Source organism: Arachis hypogaea, chromosome 3 (assembly GCF_003086295.3).
Source record: "Arachis hypogaea cultivar Tifrunner chromosome 3, arahy.Tifrunner.gnm2.J5K5, whole genome shotgun sequence".
Lineage (NCBI taxonomy): Eukaryota > Viridiplantae > Streptophyta > Magnoliopsida > Fabales > Fabaceae > Arachis > Arachis hypogaea.
Window position 1 is genome coordinate 77,297,074 of NC_092038.1, and position 24,788 is coordinate 77,321,861.

General features: G+C 36.8%; 1 protein-coding gene across 2 annotated transcripts; it reads right to left on the reverse strand.

The window, feature by feature from the left end:
* Positions 1-19,991: 19,991 nt before the first annotated feature.
* Positions 19,992-23,257, reverse strand: LOC112790699 (uncharacterized). 2 transcript variants are annotated; one of them, XR_011880026.1, is made up of 4 exons: positions 20,966-23,257; positions 20,781-20,861; positions 20,600-20,683; positions 19,992-20,497 (listed from the first exon to the last, which is right to left on the reverse strand). XR_011880026.1 is itself a non-coding variant. In XM_072233114.1 (4 exons), exons 1-4 carry the CDS (start codon positions 21,110-21,112, stop codon positions 20,306-20,308), a joined length of 504 nt encoding a protein of 167 aa, XP_072089215.1. In that variant the 5' UTR covers positions 21,113-22,512; the 3' UTR covers positions 19,992-20,305. The 2 variants fall into 2 exon arrangements, 1 of the variants encoding a protein (XP_072089215.1); XM_072233114.1 differs by having other exon boundaries at positions 20,966-22,512.
* Positions 23,258-24,788: the final 1,531 nt, after the last annotated feature.

The following is a 24,788-nucleotide window of genomic DNA, read 5'->3' on the forward strand; positions in this document are numbered from 1 at the left end:
TAGAGGACGTATTAGTGAAGGTTAAAGGCCTTTACATCCCTGCTGATTTCATAATCCTAGACACTGAGAAGGATGAGGATGAATGCATCATCCTTGGAAGACCCTTCCTAGCCAAAGCAGGAGCTGTGATTGATGTTGACAGAGGAGAGCTAGTCCTTTAATTGAATGAGGACTACCTTGTGTTTAAGGCTCAAGGATCTTCCTCTGCAACCATGGAGAGGAAGCATGAAAAGCTTATCTCAATACAGAGTCAAACAAAGCTCCCACAATAAAACTCTAAGTTTGGTGTTGGGAGGCCACAACCAAACTCTAAGTTTGGTGTTGGGAGGTCCCAACAATGCTCTGAACATCTGTGAAGCTCCATGAGCGCTCACTGTCAAGCTATTGACATTAAAAAAGTGCTTATTGGGAGGCAACCCAATTTTTATCTATATTTTTAATGTTCTTTTATGTTTTATTAGGTTTATGATCATGTGGAGTCACAAAATAACTGCAAAAATTAAAAACAGAATAAAAAATAGCAGAAGAAAAAGCACACCCTGGAGGAAGAGCCGTCTGGCATTTAAATGCCAGAAACATGCTTATGTCTGGCGTTTAACGCTAGAAACAAGCACCAAGCTGGCGTTTAACACCAGAAACAAGCATCAAGCTGGCGTTAAACACCAGAAATAGGTTATATTTGGGCGTTTAACGCCAGAAACAAGCATCAGTCTGGTGTTAAACGCCAGGATTGCATAGAATGGGCGTTTTACACGCCTAAAAGGTGCAGGGATGAGAAATCCTTGACACCTCAAGATCTGTGGACCCCACAGAATCACCTCAGGATCTGTGGACCCCACAGGATCCCCACCTACCCCACTTCTCTCTTCTTCACACAATCTAATAACACTATACCCTTCACCGATCACCTCAATCTCTCTTCCCCATTACCCCTTCACCAATCACATCCATCCACTCTTCCCCATAAACCCCACCTACCTTCAAATTCAAAATCTCTTTTCCACCCAAACCTACCCTAAATGACCGAACCCAAACCCCTCTCCCTCCACTATATAAACCCATCCATCCTTCTTCATTTTCACACAACACTACCCTCTCTTCTCCCCCTTGGCCAAAATCGACACCTCTCTCCCTCTCCTCCATATCTTCTTCTTCTTCTTCTATTCTTTCTTCTTTTGCTCGAGGGTGAGCAACATTCTAAGTTTGGTGTGGTAAAAGCATAGCTTTTTTGTTTTTCCATAACCATTGATGGCACCTAAGGCCAGAGAAACCTCAAGAAAGAGGAAAGGGAAAGCAATTGCTTCCACCTCTGAGTCATGGGAGATTGAGATATTCATCTCAAAAGCCCATCAAGACCACTTCTATGAAGTTGTGGCCAAGAAAAAGGTGATCCCTGAGGTCCCTTTTAAGCTCAAAAAGGGCAAATATCCGGAGATCCGACAAGAGATTAGAAGAAGAGGATGGGAAGTTCTCTCCAATCCCATTCAACAAGTCGGAATATTAACGGTTCAAGAGTTCTATGCAAATGCATGGATCACTAGGAACCATGATCAAAGCATGAACCTAAACTCAAGGAATTGGCTTACAATGGTTTGGGAAAAATGCTTAGATTTCAGTCCGGAGAATGTAAGGTTGGCGTTCAACTTGCCTATGATGCAAGAAGACGCACGCCCCTACACTAGAAGGGTCAACTTTGATCAAAGGTTGGACCAATTCTTCATGGACATATGTGTGGAAGGAGCTCAATAGAAAAGAGACTCAAAAGGCAAGCCGGTTCAATTGAGAAGACTGGACCTTAAGCCTGTGGCTAGAGGATGGTTGGAGTTCATCCAACGCTCCATCATCCCCACTAGCAACCGATCCAAAGTAACTGTGGATCGGGCCATCATGATCCATAGCATCATGATTGGAGAGGAAGTAGAAGTTCATGAAGTCATCTCTCTAGAACTCTACATTGTAGCCAAAAAGCCATCCACCTTGGCAAGGCTAGCTTTTCCTCATCTCATTTTCCATCTATGCAATTTAGCTGGAGTTGTCATAGAAGGAGAGATCCTCATTGAAAAGGACAAGTCCATCACTAAAAAGAGGATGGAGCAAACAAGAGAGCCCATTCATGGATCTCAAGAGACGCATGAGGAAGATCATCATTAAGAAATCCCTAAGACGCCTCAAGGGATGATTTTCCTCCAAACAACTATTGGGAACAACTCAACACTTCTCTAGAAGGATTGAGTCATAACATGAACCAATTAAGGGTGGAACACCAAGAGCACTCCATCATTCTCAATGAGATTAGAGAAGATCAAAGAGCTATGAGGGAGGAGCAACAAAGGCAAGGAAGAGACATAGAGGAGCTCAAGAACACCATTGGTCATTCAAGAAGAAGGCACCACCCTCACTAAGGTGGACTCATTCCTTAACGTCCTGGTTCTTATCTCTCTATTTTTCAGTTTTATGCTATACGTTTGCCTATGTTTTGAGTCTTTACTACATGATCATTAGTATTTAGTAACTATGTCTTAAGGCTATGAATAATTCCATGAATCCTTCACCTTTCTTAAATGAAAAATGTTTTTAATACAAAAGAACAAGAAGTACATGAGTTTCGAATTTAACCTTGAAATTAGTTTAATTATATTGATGTGGTGACAATACTTTTTATTTTCTGAATGAATGCTTGAACAGTGCATATTTTTTATCTTGTTGTTTATGAATGTTAAAATTGTTGGCTCTTGAAAGAATGATGAAAAAGAGAAATGTTGTTGATGATCTGAAAAATCATAAAATTGATTCCTGAAGCAAGAAAAAGCAGTGAATAACAAAGCTTGCGGAAAAAATTATGGCGAAAAAAAAGAGAAAGAGAAAGAAAAAGCAAGCAGAAAAAGCCAATAGCCCTTAAAACCAAAAGGCAAGGGTAAAAAGGATCCAAGGCTTTGAGCATCAATGGATAGGAGGGCCTAAGGAAATAAAATACAGGCCTAAGCGGCTAAATCAAGCTGTCCCTAACTATGTGCTTGTGGCATGCAGGTCCAAGTGAAAAGCTTGAGACTGAGTGGTTAAAGTCGTGATCCAAAGCAAAAAGAGTGTGCTTAAGAGCTCTGGACACCTCTAACTAGGGACTTTAGCAAAGCTGAGTCACAATCTGAAAAGGTTCACCCAGTCATGTGTCTGTGGCATTTATGTATCCGGTGGTAATACTGGAAAACAAAATGTTTAGGGCCATGGCCAAGACTCATAAAAGTAGCTGTGTTCAAGAATCAACATACTTAACTAGGAGAATCAATAACACTATATGAACTCTGAGTTCCTATGTATGCCAATCATTTTAAACTTCTAAAGGATAAAGTGAGATGCCAAAACTATTCAGAAGCAAAAAGCTACAAGTCCCGCTCATCTAATTAGAACTAATATTCATTGATATTTTGGGATTTCTAGTATATTCTCTTCTTTTTATCCTATTTGATTTTCAGTTGCTTGGGGACAAGCAACAATTTAAGTTTGGTGTTGTGATGAGCGGATAATTTATACGCTTTTTGGCATTATTTTTAGGTAGTTTTTTGTAGGATCTAGCTACTTTTAGGGATGTTTTTATTAGTTTTTATGCAAAATTTACATTTTTTGACTTTACTATAAATTTGTGTGTTTTTCTATGATTTTAGGTATTTTCTGGCTGAAATTGAGGGACCTAAGCAAAAATCTGATAGGAGGCTGAAAAAGGACTACAGATGCTGTTGGATTCTGACATCCCTGCACCCGAAATGGATTTTTTGGAGCTACAGAACTCCAAATGGCGCGCTCTTAATTGCGTTGGAAAGTAGGCATCCAGGGCTTTCAAAAAATATATAATAGTTCATACTTTATTCGAATTTAGATGACGAACGCCAGTTCCATGCTGCATTCTGGAGTAAAACGCTAGAAACACGTCACAAACCAGAGTTAAATGCCAAAAACACATTACAACCTGGCAATTAACCCCAAGAGAAGCCTCTGCACGTGTAAAGCAAAAGCTCAGCCCAAGAACACACCAAAGTGGGCCCCGGAAGCAGACTTCTGCACTTAGACTTATTTCTATAAACCCTAGTAACTAGTTTAGTATAAATAGAACTTTTTACTATTGTAATGTGGGTCTTTTTCCCTAATTTTCGAATTCACATATGTCAATTGGAAAGGCTAGCCATTTGGCCATGCCTAGACCTTGTTCTTATGTATTTTCAATGGTGGAGTTTCTACACACCATAGATTAAGGTGTAGAGCTCTGCTGTTCCTCGAGTATTAATGCAATTACTACTGTTTTCTATTCAATTCATGCTTATTCTCATTCTAAGATATTCATTCGCACTTTAACCTGATGAATGTGATGATCCGTGACACTCATCACTATTCTCACTTATGAACGCGTTCCTGACAAACACTTTCGTTCTACTTGCGAAAGCTAGAGTATGTATCTCTTGGATTCCTTAATCAGAATTTTCGTGGTATAAGCTAGAATCTGTTGGCAACATTCTTGAGAATCCAGAAAGTCTAAATATTGTCTATGGTATTTCGAGTAGGATTCAGGGATTGAATGACTGTGACAAGCTTCAAACTCGCGACTGTAAGGCGTGGTGAAAGACGCAAAAGGATAGTAAATCTTATTCCTGCATGATTGAGAACCGACAGATGATTAGCCGTGCGGTGACAGTGCACCTGGACCATTTTCACTGAGAGGACGGATGGTAGCCATTGACAACAGTGATCCCCCAATATACAGCTTGCCATGGAAAGGGGTAAGAATGATTGGATAAAAGCAATAGAAAAGCAGAGATTCAGAAGGAACACAGTATCTTCATGCGCTTATCTGGAATTCCCACCAATGAATTGCATAAGTATCTCTATCTCTATTTTATGCTTTATTTATCTTTATATTCAAAAACCATTATAACCATTAGAATCCGCCTGACTGAGATTTACAATATGACCATAGCTTGCTTCATACCGAAAATCTCCGTGGGATCGACCCTTACTCACGTAAGGTTTTTTAATTGGACGACCCAGTACACTTGCTGGTTAGTTGTGCGAAGTTGTGAAAAAATAGTGATATTACAATTGTGTGTACCAAGTTGTTGGCGCCATTGAGATCACAATTTCGTGCACCACCTTACATTTACCATTGTAACCTAATTTTGAGCCTTTTAAATCCCTTTTGTTCTAATTTTAAGCACATCTTTTGCCCTAAGAAAAAAACTATTAATGTCCATTTATTGTATCTTTGATTAGCTTGGGTTGAGTGGTTTGTGTTATTCAAGTGTGGGGAAAATTTGTGGGAAAACATTGGTAGAAAATTACTTTAGGTATTCATTGAAAATATTTGGAAAAATAGGTAAACCCTCATGCATTCATTACTTGAAACATATGCATCTCTTTTTGTTGATAAAAAAAATTGTGTACATACTTTGTTTATAAAAAAAAGAAAATAAAATAAAAATATAAATAAAAGATGCATATGTGTGTGAATTAGAAAGAAGATGCATGAGTGAATGTGAAAAGGGAAATGAATGGGAAGTTAGGTTGTTCTCTTTTGTTACATAGGTTGATATAGAATTAAGTGGGATACTTGAGCTAATCAATGATCCAATCTATTAGCCCACTTAACTATATTAATCCTACCTTTACCCTCGTCCCATTACAACCCTCTAAATACCTCATGATATTTGCATTCATTCATCAAGTATTTGTTGATTGTTAGATGACTAGCAAATCCTAGAAAACATGATTAAAGGAGAATTGAGTGAAGCCCTAAACACTGAGCGACTAGAGTGTATACACATATGGTGAGGGGTTTGATCGCTTAATTCTATGTTTCCATCTGTTATCTTATGTCTTCTTGCAAGTTATTGAAAGTAATTTTTGAAAATTTTAAATCAAATCTTTGGACATTAATCATATTGCTATATTTTCTTGTCTTGGCCTTAAGTTTCTACTTTGGTTGATTAGAATTCCACTATTTGTTTTTGCCAAACTCAATAGGAAATCACAGTATAGATAAAGATAGATAACATTTAGCATAGTTGCATGCATGTAAGTAGTTGCATTGAATAAATTGCTTGCCCTTTTACCCTTCTCCTTTAAATGTGATTAGCATGAGGACATACTATTGTTTAAGTGTGGGAGAATTGATGAATCCATATTTAATGATAATTTTGGATTGATTTGGATAGATTTCATCACATAAACCCACATTTATTCATCCAAATAGCATACTTTTGTGTTCTCTCCCTAAGTTGAGCTTAATTGTGAAAACATGCTATTTTGTACTTAATTTAATCACTTTTACTCCACTTTTATCCCATTTTATTCCTTGATGGTTTTGATGAGTGATTTCAGGTATAATAGGTAGGAATGGCTTGATAAGAGTGGAAGAAAACCATGCAATTGGGAGAAAACATGAAGAAAACAAAGGACAAGGACACACTGGAGTGTGTGTACGCACAAGAAGAAAATCAGCGAGTGTGCGTACATACACACCTGTGCATAGGCACATGTCCCAGCACATGACCTCATTAATGCAAATCGCTGGGGGCAATTTCTGGGCCTCCAAAGCCCAGTTTTGGACTATCTGAAGCTGATTGAGTGCTATATCAAAGGGGCATCACTCCATGTCAAGTGGAGAGCAATTAGGTTAGATTAGAAACATGCTTTAGGTTATATTCTAGAGGGAGAAGCTCTCCCTTCTCTCTAGAATCAGGGTAGATTAGGTTAGATCTTTCCTAAATTTAGGTTTAATTCTTGTTTTCCTTTAGTTTTTCTTGTCATTTATTGTTCTTGCACTCTTGTTCTTTACTTCTATTTGTTATTTCCCTTCTTTTGTTCTTTTATCTTTATGACACTTTGTTACTTTTAATTTTAATTAATGCAATTCCTGTTTTATGTTTCTTATTGTTTAATTCCATTATTATTATTGTTTTCTTGCAATTAGTAGTTGTAGATTTTATTATCTCTTGTTATCTTACCATGCTTTACTTTTATGCCTTCCAAGTGTTTGATAAAATGCTTGGTTAGATTTTTGCCTAGTTTTTCACACTCTTGGTTGGGAAATTGGGTAATTGGGTGAACTTGAGTGGTAGATGTTGATGCGTGAGCATATTGTCTATCTTTTTCTAGTGAATTTGCATTTAATTTGTTGAGTTTAATTAAGAATTAATTATATTTTAGCCACTATGGATGCTATTTTGAGTTTTGTGTAATTTTATTTATTTTAGGTAGCATTCAGAGGGATTTGATGAAGTTTCTGCAGAGAAGAAGAAGAAACCAAAGAGATGACCAGCGAAGACCGACGCGGACGCATGGTTCACGCGACCGCGCGGAATGGAGAAATTGCAATGACGCGATCGCGTGCCTGACGCGAACGCGTGGAATGAAATCTGCACAAATGACGCGAACGCGTGGATGACGCAGACGCGTCACATGCGCGATCTGCAAAAATACAACGGACGCTAGTTACGAATTTTGGGCTGTTCTGACCCACTTTCCAGCCCAGAAAACACAGATTAGAAGCTGCAGTAGCTCAAGAATGGAGCCTTTCGCACAAACAAGCCCACGCGATCGCGTACCCCACGTGTTCGCGTCGTTTGTGATTTTCGTCATTCACGCGGACGCGGCCGCGTCAATCACTCATATGGCCATCCACGCGAGCGCGTGCATGACGCGATCATGTCGTATGAAAATAGGCATCCCAAGCCATGCGAACAGAAAGTCGCACGGGCACGCTGCTAAGGTGCGACCCACGCGACCGCGTGCTCCATGCGTTCGCGTCGCCTGTGCCACACTAGTTCGCCGCCAAGTTTTCTTTCTCTCTCTCCCAATCCTAATTCTCTCTTATTCTTTTATCCTTTTATTTTTCTCTCCTCATAATATTTGTCTCTTCTATTTTCAGTTCTTATTTGCTTGAGGACAAGCAAACCTTTAAGTTTGGTGTTGTTGGACGCTGCGCTTATTGGTTTTCTGGCACAAAAGGGAGGCAAATAATCTTCATTAAGGAGCACAACCTGAAGAATAAAGCGACAGCTAGGATAACTAAGGTGGTTGAGTTCCTTTCATTTTTATTCCTCCTTTCTTTTTCTATGTTATGTTCCGATTTTCTGCTATTTTACTTTGTCTGTTTCATGATCTTTTATTAGTTAGAATCCTAGGATTAGTTTTCTTTTAATTGATTTAATGCTGAAAAGATGTTTCATGTACTACTCACTGAACTTGAATATAAAAAGAAAAGAAAAAGAAGTGATGTATTGCATGAGAAATTGAGTTAATTCTAAGAATAGTCTTATTTACTTAAATGTGGTGGTATTTTCTGTGATTTTTTAAGGCATGATATGAACAATGCATATTTGAATTTGAATCAAGGGATGTTGATGTATAAGGAACAGGAATTTAGAGAATTATTATGACTTCTCTGAAAATTAGAAAAATTTAATCCTTGAAGCAAAATAAACAGCAAAACAAATAATAATAATAATAATAAATAAAAGCAAGGTCCAAGGCTCTGAGTATCAATGACTAGGGAGGTCAGACATGATTAAAAGCTCAAAGAGTTGTTTCCCTAGTCATATGCTTGTGGTGTGATTATGTCAAGTAATCCTTGAGACAGAACACCTAGAGTCGAGGTCAAATTGCATTTAACAGAGTATGCCAAAGGCTTTGAGCACCACTGTCTGGGAGTAATTAAAAGAAAAACCAGAACTCAAAGAGAGTTCCCCAGTTAAGTGCTTGTGGTATTTCTGTGTCAAGTAAAGCTTGAGACAAAACATTTAAAGTCACGGCTAGGCTCAAGGTGCAAAGAACCAAAGAAAAATAAATTAAAGTAAATTTTGCTGTGTTCAAGGATTAAACTGAAATGTAAAGATCAGAGAATTCATAATATCATCCGAATTCTAATTCTTAATGACAATAAACATTCTTGATTCAAAGGAGAGTGAGATGCCGAACCTATTCAGGATTACAGTTATAAACCCCACTATAAAAAGAGACATGAGCTTAATCGAACTCTCATACTCATACAAATTCACATCCTAAGCCTATATTAGTTTTGGTTGCTTGAGGACAAGCAACAATTTAAGTTTGGTGTTGTGATGCGTGAGCATCTTGTCTATCTTTTTCCTAGTGAATTTGCATCTAATTTGTTGAGTTTAATTAAGAATTAATTATATTTTAGCCACTATGGATGCTATTTTGAGTTTTGTGTAATTTTATTTATTTTAGGTAGCATTCGGAGGGATTTGATGAAGTTTCTGCAGAGAAGAAGAAGAAACCAAAGAGATGACCAGCAAAGACCGACGCGGACGCGTGGCTCACGCGACCGCGCGGAATGGAGAAATTGCAATGACGCGATCGCGTGCCTGACGCGAACGCGTGGACTGGAATCTGCACAAATGACGCGAATGCGTGGATGACGCGGACGCGTCTCATGCGCGATCTGCAAAAATATAAAGGACGCTGGTTACGAATTTTGGGCTGTTCTGACCCACTTTCCAGCCCAGAAAACACAGATTAGAAGTTGCAGAATGGACAAAGCAAGTGGTCCCCACCCATCAACTGAAAATCTGTTAATTAATTCGAATTTAAATTCAAATCTTATCTTTTAGGAAAAATATATTATTTTTACTTTTAGATAATTAGATTTTAAATTAATTAGGATTAGTTATAAAAAGGGAGACTTCTCTTCTATTAGATTACATTAGATTAGATTAGAGGGATTCTATTAGGGAATTCTATACAAATTTACATTCTACATTCCATGAGCAACTAAACCTCCACTGTTAAGGTTAGGAGCTCTGTCTATTTGTATGGATTGATTTTATTACTTTTTCTATTTTAATTTATGTTTTGGATTTATATTTAAGAATTGTTTTCGTTCTTTATCTTATGAATTTGGGTGGAACGGAAGTATGACCTCTTTCTATTTGAGTTCTTGTATAACTTGGAAAAGCTCTATACTTGAACAACAGCTTGAAAACATATTCTCCTAAATTTTAATTATTTGGATTTAGTGGGATACGTGACATATAATCCCCTTATTTTTGGGTAATTAGAGTTTTTGTGGCATGAAAACTGAAAATTGATTTTTACCCTCTAATTGGAATTAATTGACCAAGGAATTGGCAGTTGATGAATTTTAGAGGAGACTAGAAAGGTCTAAGGAATTAGGGTCTAGTCACATATAGTTTGCCATAAATTAAATCCTACATAATTAAAATAGTTAGTAAGAAAAGTTAATTCGGAAAAATAGATAACTCTGAAGCCTTAACTGTTTATCCATATTTTATTCCCAATTTATTTAATTGTCTATACTTTTGATATTTTTGAATTCAAACTTAAACCTTTTGAACATCTCAAAACCAATTTTTGCTTGCCTAACTAATCCAATCAATCAATCATTGTTGCTTGATCCATCAATCCTCGTGGGATCGACCCTTACTTATGTAAGGTATTACTTGGTATGACCCGGTGCACTTGCCGGTTAGTAAGTGTGGGTTGTAAAATTCCGCCCCAGATGTCTACTCTACATTGTGTGAGGATTGTTAGTTGATTTGGTTTCCACTAACTCTAAGCCTTTCATTAATAGAGTTGGCTAAGACTTGTGGATTGAGATCAATTATGCCCTTTTGACTAATTCTCGATGTTAGGATTGACTAATTGGGACTAATTCTACACAATTACCATGTTTGTGGTCCATAACTAGGATAGGAATCCTTAATTGCCCAATTCTTGCCAAGAGCCCCCTTTTACCATTTAATTTCCATTTTTATTGCTTTTACTTGCTTTTCATTTAATTACTTGCCATTTTAATTTTTTGCTTCTTATAATCAAAAACCCCCAAATCCCCCACAGCCAATAATTGAGCATTTCATTGCAACTCCTAGGGAAGATGACCCGGGAATTAAAACTCCCGATTATTTTGTACTGATTGTGACACCTTTTGATTTAAAATTTGATAGTGGGAGTTGGTTGTCGGTTTGGTCTATACTTGCAACGGAAGTTATTTTTTAAGTGGAAAAATCCAAACCGGTGCAAATTCTCACTCTATCAAGGAGTAGTGACCGTGTTCAGCCCGCCTGTGACTGACGCTCGCTCCATACCCTGGTGAATACTATATCGGCCGACATGGCTAATGTCAAGTTAAGGCCCATATAGTACCAGGGGAGGTGAAGCAGAAAGGAGCTGACCCTCAGGGGGCTACCTTTAATTACTAGGATACTAGGACTGCAGAGTTTTTTGGTGGATCCCATGCATCAGTATCACCCTCCCCAGTATTGCTATGGTAGACAACGATGTGATAGTTTTTGCTAATCTATTCAATATAGATGAATTCATATATTTAAACAAATATTGTTTACAACCCTCATAGCAGATCTCGGTTATAGTGCATTCAACTGATAGAAAGGACAGATGGGTGTGAAAATTTGATAAAAAGTGTATTTTCTCTACTAACTCCTTTGTGCAGGTGTTACAAATAGAGACAATTTCGGAGAAAGTCACAAGTTATAGCTTCACTAGTTGAATTTGAAGAGGCTTGGTCCGCTAAGAATTGAGTTCTTTGCATGGTTGTTTTAGTACGAAGGGTGAATACCAAAGAGAGATTGAGTAGATTAGGAGTTATTCATCAAAGTGACAATACATGTGTTCTATGTAAAAAAGATATAGAATTTATTCATCATTTATTTCTTTGCTGTGAGTTTACTTAGCAGGTGTGATGCGCTTGGTTGATATACTTTGATGGAGCTTGGGCTATTCTAGGAACGATCAAAGAACTATTTGAGAGTTGGATAGGAGAGCCTGACAGAAAAGATTAGCATGAAAAGTGGCTGATTGGATTTTTTTACAATAATTTGGAATATCTAGCTAGAACGAAATGTGAGAATATTCAAGAATGAAGAAGGTAGCCTTCAAAACATTAAATTGAGGTCGTTGTTAAACTATAAAGAGCGGTGTGGTGCTGATCTATTTGGTTGTTGATGACAATGTCAGAGATAACAATGGATTAGTTGTTTTTGTGTTTCTTTTGCTTTATTGTATGTGTCATGTTTCTTTGTGTCACTCCACTTTAGTGTGTTGAACTTTCTTTGTTCTTTGTTCAAAAAAAATATTTATATATGCAGAGATGAAAAAATAAAATTATGTGTATTTTCTTTAGGCTTAAGTACTTTTTTCATCCCTAAGATTTGAGGTGAAAATCAAAATTGTCCCCGACTTTTTTTTATTATTAAAATCAACCCCAACGTTACAAAATGTTATAAAATCATCCTTTTCTACTTCAATATATTTTTTTACCAAATTATCCTTAACTATTAATAAAAATAATATTAAAAAAAAAAGAAAAAGACTGAAGTCTGAATGCTGAGCCACTTTTCTCTTCGACACAGGCTCTCTGGTCACCTCCCAACCCTAATCTCTTTAACCTTCTTCCTACGAAGTACAAACGCCACCGTCAAACGAAGCCGTCGTGGGTCGAAGCCTCACCGTTGCGGATCAAAGCGTCACCATCACCGTCACCGAAGCGTTGGCGTAGTCTGGTCGTCGACTTGGCGTCGTCGTGGTCGTCAGCTTGTTGTCGTCAGCGTCACCAAAGCGTCGTCGTCTGGCTCTGGCCTTCTGTGCTCTCCCGTGGTGAGTACTGACTACTAAAGAATTCTGTTCTTCAATCTTTTTGAGTTTTTGTTCTTCAATTAATTTTGAGTTTCTGTGCTCTGGCCTTCTGTCATCTTTAGGACCAAAAGCATGTTGCCCTCCCACAACAGCCAACATATTAAGATCGGCTCAGCCATTCCATCGCATCGCCTGGATCTATTTTCACCTTCTCTTCATCTTCCTCGCCTTTTTCGCTGTGGTAGTGAGTCCCTGTATTCCCTTCGCTGTTTCCTTGTTCTAGAGATCCCGATGTTCAGTTTTTATTCTTGATTTTTCAGTATCTATTACAAACAATGCTTTCGATTTTCTTTGGATAACTGATTAATAGTAATAATGAATAATACAGGTTTTAAATTTTAGATAAGCAATCTTGATATTTGATGGAATGACTTATTAATTAGTTTTTAAATTTAGACCTTTTATGGAATTGTTTTGGACAAATCTACCAATCTTATGCACCTGGAGTGAGAAGTTTATGGATTATCAATGACGATATGGTGTTTTTGTGTAGCAGCTTGGGAAAGAGTCAGAGCGAAGAAGAGATGCTGAGGAGTGGGGTGGGGTGGGGTGGGGTGGGGTTTTTCTTTTTTCTTTTAATATTATTTTTATTAATAGTTAAGGGTAATTTAGTCAAAAAATATAATTGAAGTAGAAAAGGACGATTTTATAACGTTCTATAACGTTGCAGATGATTTTAATAACAAAAAAAAGTCGAGAATGATTTTAATTTTCACCTCACACCTTAAGGACGAAAAAAGTACTAAACCCTTTTCTTTATTATTTTTATACAAATATATAGTATGAGGTTATTGCTGATTTCGAATTTTAATATAAATTTAAATTTAAATCTTATCTTATTTTAAATTAAAATTTTAATTAACTATTGAACTAATTATTATATATTTTTATATAAATACATGTATTATTTATCTTATTTTTAATATATATATTATATTGATAAAATATTTTTAACGCATACATAATATGATTATAAATTAAATTGTAATCCTGCTATTTATTCGCAAAAGTTTAAACACACAAGTCAATCTCCGAAATCCCTATTAGCTATTACCACCTGATTCTGTGTGTATATTCTTGCGTGTAATTAAAGAAAGATATAAAGAAGTGGGATTTTCCAACATATAGTTCTAGGTGATTTCTTCCAACTCTATGGCAAATTTGTGGGTAAGTTACCCTTGCACATGTGTCATCATCTTAGCTATTGATTAAAAAAATTTTCAAACATTCATTAATTGATTCATTAAATGATTTCACACTACATTGTATTTTATAGTATTTACATTATACCACACTAAGTATTTATACTGTAACATAAATGGGTACAATATACAAATAATTCATTTTACAAATCCCTCCCCAAATACCATACAAATTAAAATCTTTCCCAAATACCATTTCAATGTCTACAGCTTCTTCTTCTTCTACCTCTCAAAATACAATTCGAAGGAACTGCTTCTTCTTTAACCTCACTACTTCTTCCACCCTTGTGTCCATTACTCCTTCTTCTCTACCCTTTCTGTAGGCGATGGGTGTGATTTTTCCAGTGATCCACTCTAAAAACCTTCCCCTAATACCCCTGTAATGTCCACAGATTCCTCTTCTACCTCACTGCTCCTCCAACTGTTCCTGTAGGTGAAGCGTTTGATTTTTCCGGCGACCCACTCGCAAAACCTTCCCCCAAAAATTGCTTTAATGTCCACAGCCTCTTTTTCTACCTCATTCTTCTAATTTCTTCGGTGACTCATCGTTAGTGAACTGACTTTTCCGAACCCCATCGAAGATCCTACCTACTGCTTCTTCGTCTAGGGTTCCACGGGTGTCCTTTTTTGTGACTCATAGGCAGAGTGAAGTATTTACGAAACCATTGAAGAACGTAAGTCATCCCCTAGGCGAAAACGATTCCGGCAACCCACGAGGAAAACCCTCTCAAAAAATCATTGTAAGGCCTACTGTTTCTTCCACTAGCTAATTCGTTTGTTTCTGTTGTCGATTTTAACAACCAAATTTACATGATTTGTTCTGTTATTCACTTTCTTTAATAACCATTCATCGAAGTAGATTGTTTCAATTTTGAATACAATAGTTGAGAATATTTTTTCATGGTTGTGTTTAATGTTAATCATATTGATGGCCAGTGATGCATGCCCCTCAAACACGAGACGAGGCATAGTCGAAGCCGGCGGACAAGAGGAACTGATAGCTGGATATGCAAGTTCAATTTTGCTGCAACCCGGGGATGTAAAAGATGGTGTGGCCCCGAAATGCTTCTGCAGAAAATATGCCATCTGTTACATGTCTAAGACAGACACCAACCCGAATAGGCTATTTTTTGGATGCCCACTGTTAAAGGTAAGAACGCAATTCTTCATGTATGATCACTAAGTTTATTCTAAATTTGGGTTGATTTTGAATTTTTGGAATGGAGGTTTAGAATATAGATTTTGGTTATTTTTCCTAGCTCAAGTTGTTGTGGATGTGATTTTGAATTGTTTGGAATGGCATGCATATTGTTTATGAAAATAATTTGATTTTGTAAGCAATTTGCTGTTAAATTGGGTTGATATTGTATATAATTTGATATTGGTGTTGGTTAATTTTGAAGAATGATTTTGACATGAATTCACATGGAACCTGATCTGATATAAAAAAATTGCTTTAAAATTTGAAAGGATTTTTAATATTTAGTCTTTAGGGATTAATTACATTCACATATGTGGATTAGATTGAATTGGAGTGTTTTGTACCACCATACATTCATTGTGTTCTATTTGATTTAGGTGACAGAAGCACACTGCAAATTCTTTCTCTGGGTTGACGACCACATTGTAAGGGTCAGAGAGGGGGAGGCTACAAGGGGATCGGGTGATGGAAAGCAGAATCATGTTGAAGAACATCTGGGAATGGATAACCTGATAGCACATATAGAGGAAAGAATAGTAAACCTAGAGAAGCTGCTGAACAAGAAAAGTATACAAGCAGAGTTGAGGAAGAAGACTACAGAAGCAACTGCAAGAGAGATGGAGGCTTCATCAATAAAGTCTAATGATTAGATGAAAACCAGAACATGAAGCACCTCTATTAGGTTGAGAAACTTAATAATAATTGCCTTCTATCTGAATTTTTCTGCTAGAATGTAGACACTCAATTGCTTGAAGCTTTTAAAGGAAAAATTGTCGATGTTGTTTATTTTATATGGACAACGTGGTTGGAATTTGATTATGTTTCTAGTTACATGTTCTTGTTTTAGCTATACATACGTATACATTTTATGTTATATATTTTTGTGAGTTAGTTATCGAAGTGCCCTACTAATTTCAATAGCATATGAAGGCTAATATGTTGTAGTAAGTCAGTCCGAATACCAGAAAGAAACAACCTTTTTTAGTGACATAAATGTTGAATATTGTAGTCATGTTATAACTCAATTTTCGGCAATTTTGTGAGAGTAGCAAGGAGAATGGCATGACAATATAGACTGATGATTTGGTGACTTCCATGACAAATCATGCTGCCACCACAATAGATAATTGAGACGATATATTTTTCTTCTAATTTACTAGTGTGCAGCATAAATATGGACATATCATAGAATGAAAAAGCTGAAACTAAACCAGAATGTTATGTTAGGCTTGGGGAAATAGGTGAATTGAAACTTGTTAGTCAAGTTTAGTTGCTTTCCTTTCAGAAATTTTCCTGCATAGGTTTTCAAATTCCTAATCCCTTGAACCTAAATAAATGTTAACACTGCTAGTTTATCACACCATGATGATTGGCCACTGCTTGGTTCTAATATACGTCATTTGTTCAGCGAAAACTTGATTGCCATTATATATCAGGTTTTGTAATTTTGATGATTCTTATTTTCGCATTGTAGAAATATTGTCCTAGCAACAAATTTTGCCGAGAGTATCATCACCATAGATGGTGTTGTGTATGTCATAGACTGTGGTAAAGCAAATGGGACCAGCTATGATGCTTTAAATAAGCTAGCATGTCTGTTACCATCATCGATTTCAAAGGCTTCATCTCATCAGGTATTGAAGTAGTAGATCATCATCTTTATTCCCTTGCAGATGATGTTTAATGCTCAAAATGAAACATTTGTTTTTTTATATAACCGGAGCTTGCAACTATTGCTGAATCTTTTATTTGCTAAATTTGCTTGACTTTACTGCCCCCTTCCTGCACTTTATATAATTACTCTTACTTTGTAACTCAAGGTCAAAGAGAGAGTGCTAATGAGTTTATCATTTCAGAGACGTGCCATGCAAGTATAGTGCAAGCTGGATTATGTTATAGTATGTTATAGGGTGCTAACGGCTTATTGCAGGTCTTACCATGTACTGGGCTGATCTATTTTTCTTCTTATATAGTAATATTGAATGAGTGTATGGCTTATTGCAGGTCTTACCATGTACTGGGTTTGGTTGTGCCATCATTCGAGACATTAGTGGTGTCTAGAATTGTGGTCCTAAAACGTGTGGCCATGATGTAAGTTTCGGTTCTAACCTATTTCAAGTAGTTTCAAAATCATGCTCGTTTATATGTCATCATTTTTCCCCAGTGTTAGTTACTTTAATTAAGTGAATATTTAGTCTTTTTGATGTAGTTGGGATTGGGCTTGGTGAACTAACGTTGGAAAAAAACATTTATTTTTTGGTAGTTATACTCTCTCTAAAAGTAAAGTGGGCTAGCTGCCAATTTGGGCTAGCAACAAAAAATAATTAGTAGATAATTCAGCTGAGGAGTAATGCATCATGTGGCTTGAAACCGTTGAAGCCCAACTTTTTCCAGAATTTTAAGCGAAACCAAGAATCTCCAGGTAACTATTTATTCCATTCATGTCTCTGTCTACACCTACACTGCTCATTATTTGTTTGAGTAGTAGTTTTTTGTTTGAATAGCATTTTTCGGTTGAATAACTGCGTAAAATGTTTGTTGGTTAACTGATATGTGTCACGTAATCTATATACTACCATGGTTACAAATGGAATAACACTATTATAAATCTCATATACATGAAGAACACTACATGACACATCGAATTAGCTAGAATGAAGTTGTTATAGAACCATTTGTCTTAATTTTGGGCATTTCAAACCAATGTAAAACACATTAAAGATAAACTTAGATAACAACTTACAGTTAAGCAATGTTAAAATAGTTAACAGTGGATTTCATAAACCAAAACGTAAAAACATAAATAACAGCAACCAGAATACTAAACAAAGACGTTAAACAAAGTTCCACAAGACATTTATTTGGAATAGATGAACAATGTCAATTATTTCTAAACTGGAAAGATCCCTTCAAAATACTTCAGTGTAGATCTAACTGTGATCGGGTGTGGCATTCCTGGGTCTCGCCATGCTCTCCTCACCAATAGATTTCTAGTGTCATGTTGAATCACCATGGATTTGTATTTGGATTAACTTGTACTCTTAAAAATCACAAAATATCCATGCTTTAATCCTAGTAACTCATTAATTCTATGCCAACCTTCATTTAACCAAACACTGATATCTTCTTTCATGCTCTATTTTCCATTTATTTCATGTCCGGTTGGTAGTTCCAATGATATCAGATTTCAAGGTTGTCTATGACCTGCATTACAAAGCACGAACTAGCAACTGATTTTGTTTTACTAGTAGTTGCTTAATATTAATTAACGCAGAATGTCATTTAAGAAATTATTCTAACACATTCTCAACTACATGCATGAGGGGTGATCCATAATCATAAATGTAGTAGGCCACCGCATACTTTAATATCATCATCCTATCTCCTCAGCCCTATTATGTTCGTGATGGTGAGTACCTTTCGGGCGTTGAAGTGCATATCTTCATCGTAAGAACTCATTCATCTCCCCTTGGATTAACATGTTTGACTTTGTACATTATAAGGTATTAGGATCTGTGTGTTTCTCATTTGGTGTTTTTTTTTTAATCAATTTGAAATCAGATTCAAATGTATGAAACATTGGAAACACCACGGAGTAGGTTGTGTCCACTGGGAAAGGAAATTGATGAAGAACCTAAAACCCAAAAGCTAAAGGGTAAGTAGCAGTTTTATGGATCCTTTTTTTCAGGTTTACTGAATTAATTGATTTTTTTGATTCATTTATTGTGTATAGTTGTCGTGCTAAGTTTTCTTAATCGGATGTTTGTGCAATCATGATGGTACTGGGATCAAAGATCAGGCCACGAGCTACTCGATAAAACAAATACGGATGACTTAGCATAGAGAACAATAGTGACGATGATGGTTTATATCCTTTGGTGACGCACGAAGAATCTATGAAGACCGATACTGGAACACAGTTAAACTTAGAAACCACAAAATATTCATGCTTTAGTCTTAGCAACTCATCAATTCTGTGCCAACCTTCATTTAGCCAAACACTGATATCTTCTTTCATGCTCCCTTTTCCTTTTATTTTATTTTTGGTTGGTAGTTCCAACGATATCGGAGTTAACGGTTTTCTATGACCTTTGTTACAAATTAAAAAATACAAACAGATTTTATTATACTGCTAGTAGCTTAATATATATTAACACAGAATGTCTCACTAGTAATTATTCTAACACATTCTCAAGTAATTATAATGTTGCAGTTTTTGCTTTCTTGAACGGAATTCACATATACTTTTCTAACAGTCATTGTTAATTAATTTTTAATATCAGGTCATAATAGTCAACAATGTTACAGATGCCAGATGACTACATTTTGGAAATATTCAAGCTCTCAATCCCAGGAAGCAAAACCCTGCCTATCAAAGTCATGCTGTAGTCAAATAGCTGATAACATAGAAACATTCGCTATTGTTCAACTTAAAGGAAATGTCCGCAGTGTTTCAAACATTTATTGTTCCTAATGTTAAATTCTGTCAATATGTAAGACTCTAACAACTTCAATAGGTTATTGAACCTAATAATCGAAACTATGATATGCGCGAATAAAAACGTGTTTGTGTTTACGATTTTCTGCTTCATATATAATAGATTCATGACACATATATATATTTCAAACTGCTTTCATACACAGTGTGCCATTTCCCCTTAAATAAAATTTCCAATGATATAGGAAATCCATAATAACAAAATAGATTCACAACCTCAAGGTAACAAAACAGATTTACAACCATCTATGAACAATTCAACCTTGGAGACTACAACCCATTCAATCTAATAATTTGGTTGGTAAATCAAATGCACTAAGAATGGAAAATACAGCAACTAAAATACAGCAATGTAAGCAAAACACATGCATATTATTCAACATGATTGTCATCATAATGGACTAAGTAGGGAAAAAATCAATTTACACAACTCTAATTGATCAACTGAATTGCATAATCACAATGGTAGCAACTCGTTACCCAAAAGTCAACCACAATTAACCGCAACGAGAATACAACAATGTAAGCAAATCACATACATATTACTGAACATAATTATCATCCTAATGGACATATTAACAGTTAACGTAAATAACTACAAGTTAAAACTCCTCAATACCAAGCAATGACAAATACAATGCGGTCAGTAAATCAGGATATATCATGCTTTTAGAACCAATTATACTTGCATTGCACTAAATTCAGAAGACTAATTCCTTCATATGGTCAAAGAGTCCTATGCATCGACACAAACAATGCCATGTACGATCCTTGTTTGTTGCCACAAGGCAGTGATGATGGTAACGGATCTCGGACATCAAAATGCACATGTCGTGTGTCACATTTATCATCCATAACATCATTAACGCATTCATAGTTCGTGAATGAATGTCTCTTGTCCTGCTGTGACTCCTTCACCTACTGATGACATCGTAATCCCCAATCAGAAACCATAATCATGCATAAAACCATAATGGTCATTCATCGCATAGTGGTTAAGAGGAGTTTTATGCATCACACCTGTGTTAACGAGTAGAGATTTTTATTGAAAAAACCATTCGTGGACGCGATGTCAATGGATTCACTACTTTCATGGAGGCTCCGCTGTTTTATAAATTTTTTTAAACAAGAAGAACGAGATCTTCATTAATTTACCCAATTCATGACACAGAAATTAGAGGTTTATATTCAAAAAAATTACCTCATCAAAACTGTTGTCTTTACCCTTCCGGTTCCTCATACCCGTCACCGTAAACTTCCTTGTTCCACCCTTTTTAAAAGGCTGCGCAAACAGAGGAACATTCACATAGTTTAATGGTTTTTAAAAGGACACACACTGAAAAAGATATTCACAGCAGGAGCCTAGTTAGAATAAACAAATCGTACCTTTGTCTTAGGTCCTGAGTGGTGTTCGGACTTAACTGAGATCGACCTCGAACAATTAGCAAACCTTTCTGGACTAAAACCTGAGTCCTTGGCTGATGCATTGCCGTCTGATCGATCGCGAGGCTTACCTCCCACACTATGCTGCATCAGATCTGGACAGCGCTTGTAGTAATGACCGTATTTGTGGCAATTAGAGCATGCTCTCTTCTTCCTCCAAGAAGACCTCTTGGAAGGGGCTCCTTTGCTTTTGACAACAAAGGGATCGTTGATGCCTTCCACGTTAACATTAGGAGTTGACTTGCCTTGTTTGCGTGACTGCAGGCGGATAACTAAATTGACAATTTCAGACTGGACTTCATCAAAATCTGCAATATCCTTACAAGTAATATCACACAGCTTGTTGCAATTCGATGCCAATGCACCAACTCAAAACTTTAAGACCCTTTCGACGTCATCATTCACAGGCATTTCTATGCTAATAAATTCATTCTTTGCATTCTTTGTCCACCTTTTATAGATCAACGACTCTGGAAACTCAAGTATATTTTCAAACTTCATGGCACAGAATACATGACTACACGGAATACCATGTGATTCAAACAGCTTGCACAAGCACGAGAACATATTCTTACCTCCATCGACTTCCACCCGTCAATCTTTGGCCGGGTCTCCGAGAGCAGTCACACTAAACTCGACCTTGTCCAAGGTTGTGCTTAGTACCTTGATATTCAAAGCCCCTGCCCTCTGAATCTTATTACGAATTTCCTTGAAAATGTTTTGCGTGAAATAACAAGATGCAGATTTTTCATATACCTCCAACGAGGTAATCATCACTGGCTCTGAGAACTGAGACTTAAAGTCAGCTATTAATTCGTTGTTTCTATACTCTTTTAAGGCCCTATCCAGGTTATGCATGAAATCAATGAGGGTGTTCTTGCGATTAACATAAAATCTGATGAGAGAATTTATACCTTCGCACTGTGATGTCGTCCTTATGTAACCGAAAAACTTATCCCGTAGAAAATAATGGGACCACATCGCACGAGTTTCGTACGTCTTTTCCATCCAGGTACTCCCAACAAGGTTGTGCTTATCCAAAATGGCTGTCCATCTCCGATCAAATTCTCTCTGGTCGTTGTTGTCGTATATAAGACACTTAAAATCATACAGGAAATTAGGATTCTTTATATTTTCACATGAATTTCTCTGCAGATGCCATCCGCATAACCGATGGGTCGCATCAGGAAGAACATTCTTGATTACATCTCGCATGGCAAGGTCTCCGTCAGTTATTACTGCTTTAGGACTTTTCCCATCCATCGCTTCAACAAAAGTTTCCAACAACCACTTATACGTCTCTGTGGTTTCGTCTGATAGTAGGTCAGAGCCGAATATAACAGTCTGCCCGTGATGATTGCATCCGGAGAAAATGACCAAAGGCTTGTTGTATTTATTCTTCTTGTAGGTTGAATCAAAGGCAACAATATCTCCAAAGCAGTGATAGTCGATAATTGACTGCCCATCTGCCCAAAAAATATGCTCGAGCCTTTCGTCACTAATGAATGTATACTTTCCAAAGAACAGCAGATCGTTGTTTGACTTGCCAATCAAATAGTTTATTGCCGCATTGGCATCCCCGTTTTTAACTTTCGACTGACGATAACGATCAATGTGGTTGTACAAATTTTTGCGTGTGAAGCCAGCATGACGATATCCACCCTTCTGGAACGCAATATACCCCATAATATGGCAGGTTTTGACACCAAAATTATGAAGATTTTTCACTTGGACTTTATCAGTGACAGTGAGACGACGATTGGCCGGAACCAGATGCGCAAATTGGGGGTGGCGTCAGATCATGGTTGTGAGATTCCACAAAACATGATACCTTCCATATACCGTAGCCATAGTCAAGCTTTACCCTAAGCCGAGCTGGACACTTGGTTTGCGTTAGTGACCTTGCCTCCCTTGATCTATCATCCAGATCAAGATACCTCACATTCCTCCACCCTCTTTGTTGCAAATAAGTTGCCTGCTAATGATGCTACCTTGATTATCCCTAACCACGTCGTCCTTCCTCATTACAAATCCATGCCAACAAGAATAAGCGTTATAAAATTGGCAAGCCTCATCCTCTGTCCTAAACTCCAGGTTCCAAATATCCTCCACCATTAAATCCGCTATTCTTTTTACACCACAAACTTCTTCACTCTTGCTAGTAGAATCCAGCGAATCCACATCGTCGTCTTCAGCATCATCTTCTGCAATCGGTTGATAATCGAAATCATCGCCCAAATCATTATCAGAATCATTCTTCACATCATCCTCGTTTATGAACATATTTTAACCCCTGCCAAAATCCAAGTTTGTGAACCAAAATATGAATAAACAGAACCAATGGCAGCAACTGCATAAAGCTAACTTAAACTCCTTAAAAAAAACTACACTCATCGGGACCAAGGCTCTTAACCTAAGCCAACTGTTTAAGAGTCCAGTATAACGTTTTAATTTCAATGCCCCAAACCTAGCCACAGCATACAACTGGCAAATGTGAATTAAAATCCTAATTCCATAACCTAAACCCAACACCATAAACAGAGCAATGTTTAAAAGATAGATACTTCCATTAAAATTAAAATTAAACTAACCTCCATTATTAAAAAAAAATTAAAACGGAGATACCTTGATGACAACCAAAGCTTGAAATCCAATGAGTAAAGAATTGAACTTATTGAGGGAGACAATCTTAATTAAGCACCCGCACGTGATTCGTAGCTGGCTGAGAAATGTGGATGGTAAACCCCTTCCACCTGCAACAGCTTGTTCGCGATCAGATGTAAACCTTCTAGGTACACAAAATTCACAACATGCAAGCACACAGAGGATATCCTTCAGCGTCACCTAAGTCGACGCCGGAGCCCAGTTGATGGAAACAAGTTCCAGTGATGGCTCCCGCATTCACAGAGTTCCAGTGATGGCTCCCGCAACCATAGATAACAGAATGAACTTGTGGTTGAAGTGAAGAATAGAAAACAAAGAGGGGTGGGTCAGTGGTTCTGTGCCTAGGTCCTGAGGTTGAATAACGTGTTGGAGAGTATAGAACGAAGGCCAAAAAATGAGGGTTGGGTGACTAATGGCTGTGTGTCTTCTTTTTCTCAGAAATGCATGTTGAACTTCAGGAACAAAAGAAGGGTTTGAGGAACAAAAGAAGGATTTTGTGTTAAAAAATCAATTTAGAGTATAGAAATTTTAATTGTAAATTTTCTCCAATACATTATACAGTATTAATATATAACAACTACTCATACATTACAATGTAGTATACTCATGCTATACATTTATTATGAACTTTGACTTTTACAATACATCAATTAATGAACCTTTAAAAACTTTTCTTGATCAATGGCTGAAATGATGACACATAAGCAAGGATAACTTACCCATAAATTTGCCATGGATTTGGAAGAAATCACCATATTTCTATTAGAATTTATTCACCTGCTATAAGCGTTCGCATTTGGACTCCCCAACAATTTATCATCGCTTATGCTTGTCTTGGACTTTGAAGATCTTGTAGCATAAAAAACTTTCAAAAGCTTTCGTTTCTTTCAGTCGGTGGAGTCGGTGACCTTCCAATTTATTAATTAGTTACCCAATAATCTAGCTCTTTTTCTAACTATATGCTTGAAAAGATGGGTTTCTTTTTTCTTTTTCCGATACAAGTTCTCGATGATGCTTATATTAAAGCTGGATTTACATTGCATATGAACTATCATTTCTTTACATGCAAAATTTTGCTGAGATAACAAGTTAAGAGAAATGA

Bases quoted from the DNA above. Each gene is read 5' to 3' on its own strand.
- LOC112790699 (XM_072233114.1), bottom strand. From the start codon at position 21,112: ATGCAGCATAGTGTGGGAGGTAAGCCTCGCGATCGATCAGACGGCAAT. The intron at 20,862-20,965 runs GTACGATTTGTT...CTGTTTGCGCAG, and splicing joins ACTCAGGACCTAAGACAAAG to CCTTTTAAAAAGGGTGGAAC. The intron at 20,684-20,780 runs GTAATTTTTTTG...TTTATAAAACAG, and splicing joins AAGACAACAGTTTTGATGAG to CGGAGCCTCCATGAAAGTAG.